The 11,560-nt window shown below is 58.6% G+C and overlaps 1 protein-coding gene across 6 annotated transcripts in view; it reads right to left on the bottom strand.

Moving 5' to 3' along the window:
- HDAC7 (histone deacetylase 7) overlaps window positions 1–11,560 on the bottom strand; it is a 34,359-nt gene that overhangs the window by 1,626 nt on the left and 21,173 nt on the right. For 5 of the 6 annotated variants that reach the window (XM_037846525.1, XM_037846527.1, XM_037846522.1 and 2 more), the window contains 15 exons: window positions 11,244–11,424; window positions 10,846–11,042; window positions 10,441–10,614; window positions 9,389–9,602; window positions 7,988–8,121; window positions 7,693–7,813; window positions 7,243–7,292; window positions 5,768–5,875; window positions 4,779–4,834; window positions 4,501–4,588; window positions 3,371–3,490; window positions 3,040–3,137; window positions 1,689–1,807; window positions 912–1,045; window positions 623–707 (listed from right to left, as the gene is read on the bottom strand). In XM_037846525.1, coding sequence (XP_037702453.1) covers window positions 623–707; window positions 912–1,045; window positions 1,689–1,807; window positions 3,040–3,137; window positions 3,371–3,490; window positions 4,501–4,588; window positions 4,779–4,834; window positions 5,768–5,875; window positions 7,243–7,292; window positions 7,693–7,813; window positions 7,988–8,121; window positions 9,389–9,602; window positions 10,441–10,614; window positions 10,846–11,042; window positions 11,244–11,424 — 1,879 coding nt within the window. The remainder of the gene's footprint in view (window positions 1–622; window positions 708–911; window positions 1,046–1,688; window positions 1,808–3,039; window positions 3,138–3,370; window positions 3,491–4,500; window positions 4,589–4,778; window positions 4,835–5,767; window positions 5,876–7,242; window positions 7,293–7,692; window positions 7,814–7,987; window positions 8,122–9,388; window positions 9,603–10,440; window positions 10,615–10,845; window positions 11,043–11,243; window positions 11,425–11,560) is intronic. The other variant, XM_037846523.1, reaches the window with a different exon arrangement.

The following is an 11,560-nucleotide window of genomic DNA, read 5'->3' as shown; positions in this document are numbered from 1 at the left end:
GGCTGCCCCACCTATGCCGTGGAAGTGGTCACCCCGCCTCCACCGCGAGAAATAACGTAGCGGGGCACATCCAGCCCAGCACCAGGCAGAGGGTCGGGGCTCCGTAAAAAGTATCAGCAGGATCTTCATTGTTACATATGGGTCCCCTACCGAGCCCTTGATGTGAGGACTCTATTTTAATCCTAGAGCCTGGGACTTCACATAAACTGCTCCATGGATGTTGAGATGGAGTTGAAAATTTGAAGTGCTTTCCAAATGGGGTTATTCTAAGACACAGTCCCCAAACAGGTGGAGCTCCCAAGAGCTCTGGGGCCGGGGTGGGAACCAGGCACTCTGACCAACAAAGCTTGAGTTATTATCAGCCCGAGACCCTCGTCAGGGAGGCCTCGTCTGGAGAGGTCCCTGCTGGAGGGCTCGGGGGGCGTCCGCTCACACAGGGCTGCCTTCCTCCTGGAGCAGCTCACAGGACTCCATCTAGACCAGTAACAGAGCTCCTGGCCTGGCTGGCACTGGAAGCCCTGGGACCTGGTCACTGGGGGCAGTGGGCCCCTGAGGGTCTCCTGGGTCGGGGAGGGGGCTGCCCCCACTCTGGGCTCGGCGGGTATCCTCCCACCACACTCACTGTGCACTCGGATCACAGCTTCCAGGGAGCGGATGGCGTTGAGGTTGGGTTTCTGTTTCCAGCCTTCTTCTGAGAGGGGATCCACCTACGGAGAACAGCACATCAGCCACCAGGCTCCTTCAGTCAGCAGATGCCGTAGGCCTGGCCTGGGGAAGAGGCGTCCCAGGTCTAGCCACCCCAGCGCCATCTGAGCCCTCCAGGAGGCGTCACACTGCCTGGGGGCGGTGGCGGGGAGAGTCCGCTCACCCGCCCCATGGATGCACGTTTGGGAGGAAGGGGTGGCAGTCACCTTGTTGCCCAGGAGAGCAGCCACACAGGCCTCGGAGGCATCACAGATGGCTGTGAGGTCATGGCCACCCTCCAAGGCCAGCACCAGCGCGCCTTCCGCCAAGCTCATCAGCTGCTGCGTCAGGTACCCAAAACCTAGGTGGTTGGGTGGGGAGAAACAGGAGGGGGTGGGGGTGGAGGGGAGGTGGGCTCCGTCTCTACCTCTCATTTCCCTGTTTGCTCCCTCCCTTGTATGTAATGATGCAAATGCCTAAGTCACCAGTTTCCAATGAACTTTCTCATCAAATCCTATAAGAAACCTATCAGTACACCTCACTTAAGGCTCAGAGAGTTAAAGGACTTGCGTGAGTCCCTGACCACAGCTGGGAAGGGACAGGGCTGGGCTGTGAACTGGGGCACTGACCGCAGCTCGCATCTTTTTTACTAAGCCTCTGTCTGTTCTCCAGACCCCGGGGCCCAGGGGTCCCGAACGCTGCTTCTCCCCACCCTCCCCCTGGAGAGGCTGCCGCCCCAGCCTGGGAACAGCAATGGGGAGGTGAGGGGGTCTGTGGCTGAGTTTCCCATCTGATGACTCAAGTCCCAAGGGGTCTGGCCAGTTCAAGCCCTCGATGGCAAAACTGACCTGGTCACAGGACAGGGCCCTGGGCCATGCTAGCCTAAGCGAACCCAGGGAATTCCAGGAGCGGCTGCCATAGCCGGCCACTGCCACCTTCCCCAGTTAGACCTGAGCAGTGCCTCCCATCCCAGTCTGGCCTCCCCTGGTCTCTGCCCTCCTTACACTTGGCAGAAACGTGGTAGCCACCCAGTGGGGGCAGGTGACCCTCGGCAGCATCAAATCCGGCCGACACCAGGACCAGGTCTGGAGAGAACTCTCGGGCGATGGGCATCACGACCATCCTGTGAGGTGGCGAGGAGAAGAGAGGGGCTCAGTGCTCTGTGCCGGGCTGCTGGAGGCAGAGGCCGGGGGTCCCTGCCTGGAACGTTGCCAGTGCTCTCCTGCCAGCTTAGCTGTGGGGCACCCTGTTCTTAGAACTCCAAGACTCCCAACCACCCCACCCCATCCTGCCCAGCAGGATTAGCAGATGCCCTTTGACCTCCTTGCCCTTGGCCCATGTTCCTGACACAGCCTGAGGACTGAGCTGCCCAGAGGGCACTTAATTAGCAAGAAGCAGAAAGGAGCCCAGGATGGGGCACTAGTAGGAACAAAAGAGGAGTAAGCATGGGAGTGTGTGTGTCTGGGGGTGCAGGAGGCAGGCCGCAGAGAAGGGCAACCTCACAGCAGCTGAGCTGGGCTCCAGTCACTGAGCCTCTGGGCCTGGAAACACTTGCCCCTTAGCTGCCACCCACCTTGGACTGAGTTGAGCACACCCAACCACTCGCCCACTGTGAGCTGCCCAGGGTAATCAGACGCTCCGAGGGCCTGGGCTACCTTGCTTCATTCTCTCTTCCTCTCTCCCTGCGTCCCCCACCACAGTTGCCTCCCTCCAGCTCTGACCCAACTCTGGTATTGGTGTCCTTCAAGGCTCTAAGCTCTGGGCACTCAGAAGCCAGGAACTCAGCCCAGGGTTCCTACACAATTTGCTGTTATAGAGAATATCCCCAGAAAAGCACTTGGAGATCTACTTCTAGGGTTCTCTTTTCCCAAATGGAGTGCAGGGCCCCCAGAGTGAAATATATACAGGGCTCCTGAACAGAGCCCAGAGCCCCTCTTCCGGAATGGCTTGTCTTAGGTAACGGCCCAGGGTAGACATCATCTGCTCTCCCTTATCTCCATCAATGTTAAGTTCCTCTTCTCCTGCTCAAAGCCCTCCTCCTCCAGGCAGCCTGCTTTGAGTAAATGTGGCAGCTTTGCTCACCCTACCCTGTCCGTCTCCCAGCACTCACTTCTACACTGGCTCTTAGTAATGTGTAACTTTATAAAATACCTTTTGATGCTTTCACTCTTGCCTGTGTGTCCTGTCTTCCCTTTGGGACTGGAGGCCCCAAGAGCCACTGACTGTACCTTTCGTTTTCTGGTCTCCGTCCACAAGGCCCACCCCAGTAGATCACTTCCAACCTTGCACTGGAGATGGGACCAGAGAGGGTGGCCTTACTGGGCTAGGCCTCCCGTGGGCCCCTAGAGTACTTACCTGAAGGCGGCCAAGTACTCAGGGTCCCCCATGGGGGGTTCCAGACCTCCAGCCCAGGCCACATTGACATTGAAACCCTCACCACTGCCAGCCCCCACCTGGAAAACAGGAAGCAAGGGAGACATGACGAGAGCAGGGCGCCAGGAGAGAAGTCCCAGGATGTTAGCACGCGAGACCAGCTCATCCAGCCTCTTCTCTTTCCAGATGGGGAACTTGGGGATCAGAGAGGTTAACCAGTCTGCCCAGAGTCACACAGCTACTTGTGACAAAGGCAAACTACCAGGAGGGATAGTCAATGGAGCTGGAATATGTGGACCTGATATGCAGTTACCTCATCCACAGCTCCACTGCCTGGAAAGAAGTTGCCGTCGTCATGGCGATGAAGAGAGATGTAGAGCACACTGGGGTCCTGGTAGAAGGTTTGCTGGGTGCCATTGCCATGGTGAACGTCCTGTGCAGGGAGACGGGCAGTGATCAGGGAAGGTCCGAAAGCAGACAGATAGAGGCTGGGATAGGTCAGGACCCTAAACTGGGGGCCAGGAAACTGGGGTTCCTCAGCAAATCTGCTGAGAGACCCCAAGGAATCCGCCCGTCAGAGCCATAGTCTCTCCTTGTATACATAAAGAGAGAACTTGTTGGGTGGGGGTTGCTATAATATGAGATCCTGAAGGCAACGAGGCATCCCGAGGTCTTAAGGGGTGTGCTGAGAACAGGCCAGCCAGCATTAAGTGAATAAGTGTGGGAGATGTATTGGTGGCAGAGAGAGGGAAGAGTCCAGGTTTATACGTCAGGAACTCTCACTAGTGTGTCTTATGTGAGGTCATGGATGGATGCAGGGGATCAGAAAACAAGCTCAGTTACAGAGGGGCAGGTATACGAGGCCCAGCCCCACCAGAAAGAGCTGTGGCCCTCTCCTTGGTAACTCACAGGACCAGGTGTGGGCTCAAGTGTGGAAAGTTCCTCCACTTTCCTCAACTTCTGCTAGGAATGTTCCATCCACAGAGGTGATATGGTTTAGAGCTACCTGCCTGGGTTCAAATCCTAGTTTCCTTACTTACAAGGTGTGGGACTGTGTTACTTAATTTCTGTGCTCCATTTTTTCAGCACACATTATATGTAAAACTGTCAGGGTCTAGATGTGACTAGTGATACATTGATGTTACCTGCTAATATTGTTATTACTACTACCTGTAGAAGAAATGCGGATATTACTAAGTCTGCTGAAAGAACACTCAAATGAGAGCTCCTGTCCCTGGTGGGACATTGTCTTGGCTGAAGACTTGCACACACCAACAGCCCTGTGAGGTGGGTGTCATCTCTACTCCCATTTTATACAAGGGGAAACTGAGGCTCAAGGAGATCAACGCAGAGCTAGGACCTGAAGCCACATGCTCTGATGCCGGGCTCAGGGCTCCTCCCACAGGCCCCCCAGATCTGAGAGGGCGAGGAACCAGGACCTACCCAGTCTACAATGAGGATCTTGCTGGCCTTGCCCTGTTGTTGCAGCTGCCGGCAGGCGATGGCCACGGAGTTGAAGAAGCAGAAGCCCCTGGGAGGAGGAGAGAGGTCCTGCCAGCCCACTCCCTTCCCATGCCCCACCTCTCCAGCCCCCTCTCTCCAGCAGCCCCTGGCTCAGTCCTGCCCCAGGAAAAGGTCCAGAGGAAGGAGGAGGAGACCCGCCCCCACCCCCACTCCTCCCAGGCCCCTTTCACCTTCACCCGACCCCCCTCAGGCCTTACATGGCTGTTGAATGGTCTGCATGGTGTCCCGGGGGCCGCACTACAGCAAAACCATTCTGGAAACAGATAGAACACTTGTCAGCCAAACTGCCAGATCTAGGACCCACATCTGCATGGGCCTCTTCCAGTCCCGGGCAGCTCTGCTGAGAAGGGGCCACAGAGAGGCCACTGCTGGCACGCTGGACCACGTCTAGGCTGGATTTGAAGTCCCCACTGCTCAGCCCCCTTTATCCCTTGCTTGGCGTCCTCTGCTCTGTAGGAACCACAGCTACTGGTTATTGAGCAAAACGATGTGCCTGGCACCATGCTAAGTACTTCATAAACGCTGGCGTTCATCCTCACATCTTCAGGAGGTAAACTCTGTTATCACCTCCAGTTTACGGGTGAGGAGAAATCTGCAGCTTAGGTGGGTTACGTGACTCGTCAGAAGTTGCCTGATTGTAAATGCTGGAGCCGGGATGCAAAGACCAGGCCTGAGCTCTTAACTGCAACGCTCCACTTCAAGAGCTGTGATATTTAGGACACTTTGACCACCTTGGGCTACAAGCTCCGAAACAACAGGACTTCTGACAATAGACCTGAGGACAAAGCCCTGTAAGGTGCTCAGCCCAGAGCAAACGAACATGGGCACCAACTTGGTTTACACAGCCTCGGTGCCAGACAGAATCGATTTACCAACTCACGGAGGCCCAGCGAAGTTCCGTGAGTCACCCACAGCCACAAGGCAGATCTGTGTTAAATGACCCTGGATGATCATGGCCCTGTCCTTTTCAGAAACCGAAGGTCCAGGGTCTCCATGGCTTGACTTGGGAACTAAGTAACCTGTGCTGAGGCTTTAAATCTCTACCCGGTCCCCAGAGTCCTAGATTTCCCTTCCAAAACTCCATGACGATATCCAAGAAGGAGAGTTTTGGTCACAGGCAGCTGCATCTGGGGTTCTGGGTCTGGACTTCTCCATGGGTTGCCCACCTTCCACCCAAACTTCCTACCTTGAGCTCATGGGAAGCCACTTTGAAGGCGAGGTCCGTGACACTGCCAACAGCCCAGCGGGCCGCGTTGGAGGAATGCAGCTCGTTCCAGATGGTGTCAGTGTCCACCTGTGGGGGTCAGAGTCAGGACCCACATCATCCAGGGCTCTCCGCAGGAGCGGGGCCCCTCGGACAGTGCCCACCCCATGGCCAGAAGCCCAGGGGCAGGGAGCTGGGCAGACTGCGCTGCCTCCCCAGTGCCCCACCGCCCAAAGGCAAGGCCTCCTGTGACCCCCAATCCCAACACGACTCCTCCTTCCCAGCTTAGGTCCCAGCACCAGCCCGTGTCTGGCCAGCACTCTGCCGGCAGCTTCACGCCTGCCTCCCCGCTCCGGGGAGGGGGCATGGCGTTACCTGGGCGGGATTGGGGTTTGGGCCAGGAGGGGGTTTTAAGCCCCAGCTGCCACTGCTCGGGCCCTGCGGGACGGTCGGAGCCGGAGGGGCCGTCTGCACCTCTGTCTTCCACTCAAGGCCCCTAGCCCAGGCTGGGAGGCCCCCCAAACCCAGTCCCTGGGCCTCAAGGCTAGGGAGGGGCCGGGGGGCATGGTGGGGAGATGGGGAGGGCGAGGCGGACCAAGAGAGGCGAGGAAGGCAGAGAGAGTCGCAAGAGGCTGGAGAAAGAGAGAGAGAGAAAGACAGAGGGAGAGGAGGGAGGAGAAAACAGAAGCAACAACAGTTGGAAAAATCAGAAAGTGGCAAGAAATGGGAAGTTGTGAATAGGGCACTGGCTGGCTCCCACTCAGCCCTCCCACCAGCTACGGCTCCCCTCGTCCCTCAAGAACTCGGCCTCCATCCCCTGCCTCGACACCCCTTGCTTAGGAGCCACTGCAGGGACTTTTTAGGCACAGAGAGCACCACTGGTGGAGGCAGAAACTCCCCAAATGGTGGGGAGTGAGGAAGCAAAGCTGGGGGGTTGGAGGTCCTGGGGCAGGGGAAGTGCCTGCATCACCAAGGACACCAGAAGCACCACCAGAATCCCATACCAGGCAGACCCACATCTGTGGCCTGACCTGAGGTGCCCCAACCCTGCCCCAGAGGCCCACTTCACGGCAGGCAAAGCAGCCTGGGGGCTGGCGTGGAACGGCCAGTGGAGACCTGACCACTCTCTTATAAAGGGAGACAACCCCAAGCGCCAATCTTGGCCCTGCCCTTTGAGCCTCAAATCCACTGTCTCCCTCAACGTTTACTGAACACCATCTAAGAGCAAGGCACTGGGCTCCATGCTCGGGAGACACTGACAGGTCAAGGATGGTCAGTTCACAAGGGCTCGTACCCCAGCGGGGATTCCTGCCAGCAGTGGGCATCATGGGAAACCCCCTGCCCACCCAGCCTGGCGGAACCGTGAGTTCAAGAAGGGAGGGCTGGGCCTGGGAGAACCGAAGGGAAGAGATCCAAGAGCCCCTGGCCATGCCCGCTGCAGAGCCCCAGGCACTTACCCCAACCCCGCCACAGGGCAGCATCACAAACATCCGCTGTGCCAGGAGCCCTGTGGGGAGAGGCCCAGCCTGCGTGAGTGGGACTGCTCAGGCCTGGCAGGGAGCGAGAGGCCCTGATAAAGGTCCCAGGTTATGGTGTGGAGGGAGGGGAAACCATGTGGGGTGAGGTGAGGGTGGGCCGCAGGGGGACCAGGGTGGCCAGCTGGAGTGGGGATGAGCAGAATGCTGAGGTGGGCATCCTTTTCCTGAATTTGTAGCTTTTGTTTGAGATCTGGGCAGATCAGGGAGGCATGGCCCAAGAGGGTGGAGTGCCCAGTTCTTAGATAGTGGGGGAAGGCAGGCGAGGGGCAGAGCAGGGACAAGAGAGTGTGGGACATGGAGGCCGGACCGTGGCAGAGTTGAGTCAGCCAGGGGAGATTCGGGGGATGCCAGGCAGCACCGAGCCCCTACCTGCCAGCTTCCCATTGTCCAATTTGAGGCGGCTGAGCGGGTTGGTGCCGTAGAGGAGCGCGTGCCGCTCAGAGTGCACCGACTGCAGCTCTTCCAGGGAGGCCTTCCGGCCCCGGAGACACTGAGGAGGGGATTAGAGGCCCACAGAGCTCCTGAGCCCCTGCTCACCCCTTTCTGGCCATAACCACCGCCCCCACTGGCCCCTCAGCTCACACTGGCTCGGGAGCTGCCCCCCTCCTTTCCTCCCCATGGCTCTGACCTCCAGTTGCACAGCCCCCACCCCCGGCCTCCTCACCTCACACTGGCTCCGAAGCCCCCGTTCCTGTAGCCGGGACCAGATGCTCTGGATGCGGCCAGCATGCTCTGGGTGCCTGCTGTTGTCTCCGCAGGAGCACTGGTGTTTCAGCATCACCGAGTCATAGACCAGCCCTGCCGGCAGCAGGAATCATCGCCGGGACCCACACCGGGCCAGGCACCCCTTGCGCCCGCACACCCCAACACCCCAGCTCTTCACACCCAGATGCACACCCCAGACAAGCCCATGATACAACCATACAGCCCCCACTAACAGGCCTGCTGCACAGCCAGGCCTCCCTGCCCCACCGAGACTCCTCACGTGGCCCAAACATCTAGTTTGCCCTCAAGGGCCCAGAGCCCCAACAAACAAAGACTGATGTCAGGGGGCTCACACCACACGTCCTGGCCCCTTAAAGTCTACCAAGGAGGGGCAAGAGGAGGGAAAATTCTTAGGAAACCTCAAACCAGGGAGCTGGGATGCCTCACAGTGACACCGGGCCACGTGAGAAGACAAATGCCGTTTTTGGGAAGTGGCTGGCCCCGCCTGACCTGCAGCTGCACACAACACTGGGAAGCCGCCAGGGAGGACCCTGCAGTGTCTGCAGGAGGGTCGGTGGCCACAACCCTTCTGGAAGGCAGTTCCGTTACAACTCAGGGTATCAAGACCCTTCAGAATGCTTACACCATTTGCCCCAGGAATGCCACTCCTCAAGAGTGATCCTCTGGAAATAAGCCCAGGGATGAGTAGAGATTTGTAAAAAAGGAAGTTGAAAAGAGGAAAACCCAGTAAGCATCTAAGTGCCCAATTCACAAGCAATGTTGGAGTAAAAATAAAAATGCTGCCATGAAATACTATGAAAGTCATGTGTCTGAGGATCAGTCACGACAAGAATGTTCCTAACTGTGTATGCAGTAGAGTTATGTGTAAGGGGTCTGTGCATGGACACACAACTAGAGCAGAGAATGGACTGAAATACAGCAATTTTTAGGAGTGGCTGTCTCTGGGTGATGGGACATTGATGGGTGGCTTTTCCTTTATTCTTGGGCTTTCCTTTATTTTTCAAAATTTCTTTAATACTTTTGAAATATGTTCCTAAGCAGAAGAACAATAATGATCACTTTAATAAAGCACTGAACTAGTTGCCGGAAGACCTGGATTTCAGCTTGCATTTGATGTGAGCTTGTCACCTTAGCTTTCCAGGGTCTCAGTCTCCTCATCCCTACGGTGAGACTAACCAGCTACTCCACCTACTCCATGGGATATTGAGGAGGAGTGGAGGGTCCTAACAAGATCGAGAGGGTGCTCTAGGGTCTCTAAACTGTCCCGAGTGACACCATGACACAATCAGACTTGCCCCTCAGCCCCTCTCTCCTGCCCCCATTCTAGTGCAGGTCTTACCCGTGGTGAAAGGCAGGGTGCGGGCAGGGCTCTCTGAGCTGGCCTGGCTAGCGGGCTCTGGGGTAGGCAGCGATGCAGACGCGGCTGGGGAAGACTGAGTCCTGGACAGGGGCCGGTGTCCGCCCTGGGCCAGGGGGAGCAGCAGTGGGTCTCCAGTGCCTCCGCGGGGGAGCCGCCCCACCAGTCGCTGCTGCTGCTGCTCCCAGAAAAGCACCTGAGGGAGAGAGGGGGCCTCAGCCTCTGGTATCTCAGGAACCTGCTCCGCCCGCCTCTGCCTGCTGTCTTGCAAACCTCCAGGCAGGCCCCCCTTTTCAGGAGAGATTCCAGGATGCCGCTAACCCTGCCTCCCTGCTGGGGCCTGGCCTTGGACTGTCTGACGCTGTCCCATTCAGGCCCCAAAAGGTCTGGACCCCAGACTGACCACCCAGTTCCACAGGAGCTACCTGGACACTTGGGGCTCCAAAGCCAGACCCCAGTGAGAAGGTTCTTGGGGCCTGGGGCTTGGCTCAGACCAAGAGCTCCCCAAATCCAAGGACCGTGCAGCCACTCAGGAGCATGGGCCTGCATGAGCCAATGCGTGGCTGAGGACTGCTCCCGGGGCTTGGGTCCTACCTGAGAGTGCTATGGTGCTCGGGCCTGGCTCTGACCCACCTTTCGCTCTAGCCACCTTCCCAGATACAGGACACCCAGTCATGGGGGAGAAGTCCTACGCTCTAGGAAAGGTCAGCCTCACTGCTGGTAAAGGGACACGGCTTCACCCTGAGACTGGCAGGCTGCTGGGAGGCGTGTGTGCATATGGGCATGTTATGTGTGCATGTTTGCGTGTGTATGTACGCACTGCGTGCATGTTTGCATGTATTGTACACGTGCACATGCGCATGTGTTGCATTTGCTTGGGGGTGTGGATGTAGCACCAAGGATCTAGGGAGGGCAGCCATGGGTCCCAGAGCTGTCCCTGTGCTGACATCACATCTCCCTGCCTTCCCCACCTCATCCCAGGCACCACAGTCTTCTGACTGCTCCTTCCAAGGGGCACCCACCCACCACCATACCTGCTGGTGCTGCTGGAGGGCAATAGGGCCTCTGGCCTCAGACTGCCCATGGCTCAGCTCCCTGTGCTCGAGGCCGTCGTCCACCACCTGCCCCACTCCCCCGCCATCCGTCTCTAGGTCCTCAGCCGAGGGTATCTGCCGCAGCCGGGGCTTCTCGCTCGGCTTGGCTGGCCTCTGGGGAGGGGAAATGCAGGGACTGAGAAGCTGGGCAGGGGTGAGGAGGGTGGGGCAGGGGATGGTGGGCTGTGCTGGGTGGGCCGCCCATCTTGCCAGGACTCCAGCGGCTGTGTGGCTCTTGATTCCCGGAGCCAAGTTCCCTCCCTTCCCCTCCAGGACCCAGCCCTCCTTCAGCCCCCAGGAGCCCAGGCAAGCACCCCTCACCACCTCCCCGACCATCTTCCTCACCTTGATCAGCTGGACATGAGGTTTGAGCCGCTCCGGACGGGGCTGCAGGGGGCCCGGCGGGGTGGGGGTGGTGGTGCTGGGGGGCAGGGGCTCCGAGCAGGTCCGGCTCAGTGGCCAGTGGAGGCCTGACCCAGAGAGCCGCTCAGTGGTCAGGAGGGACTGGGCAAGGTGGAAAGGCAGGGGCCCAAGCCCGGGCACTGTAAAGAATTGGGGTGGGGTGGGGGTGGGGCATAAGGAGGGAACCCCAGGGAGCAGTGGAAGGAAGCGAGGGAGTGGGGTGGGGGGGACTCGGCAGGGAGGTGCACTGGAGGGCAGGTGGCTGGAGAGCAGGCAGGAAGGACTGGCTACTTCCCAAGTGCAGGGATCCAGCCCTTCCCTGGAGAAGCAGCGGGACTCACCAGTCACCAGGGGGGTGTGGGAGACTGAGGGATCCAGGAGGAGAATGGGCTGCAGGCGAGAGGGCAAGGGGCCCCCAGCCTCGGGCTCCAGACCAGGGGGCAGGAAGAGGGGACCATGGGGTGTCCCCAGGACCGGCCCCCGAGGGCCCAGTGTCGGATGGGTCCTGCGGTCACCATCGGCCTGGGGGAGAGGCAGGGAGAAGTCACAGGGGAGAAGAATTCCAGGAGAGGGAAGAAGAGAAGGTGAGTGGGGAGAGGTGGTAGGGGCAGGGAGTGAGTTGGGAGTGAAAGAAGCTGGGGGAGCTTGGAGCGGAGGG

Source organism: Choloepus didactylus, chromosome 8, assembly GCF_015220235.1.
Source record: "Choloepus didactylus isolate mChoDid1 chromosome 8, mChoDid1.pri, whole genome shotgun sequence".
Classification (NCBI taxonomy): domain Eukaryota; kingdom Metazoa; phylum Chordata; class Mammalia; order Pilosa; family Megalonychidae; genus Choloepus; species Choloepus didactylus.
This window is presented reverse-complemented; position numbering and strand designations above follow the sequence as displayed.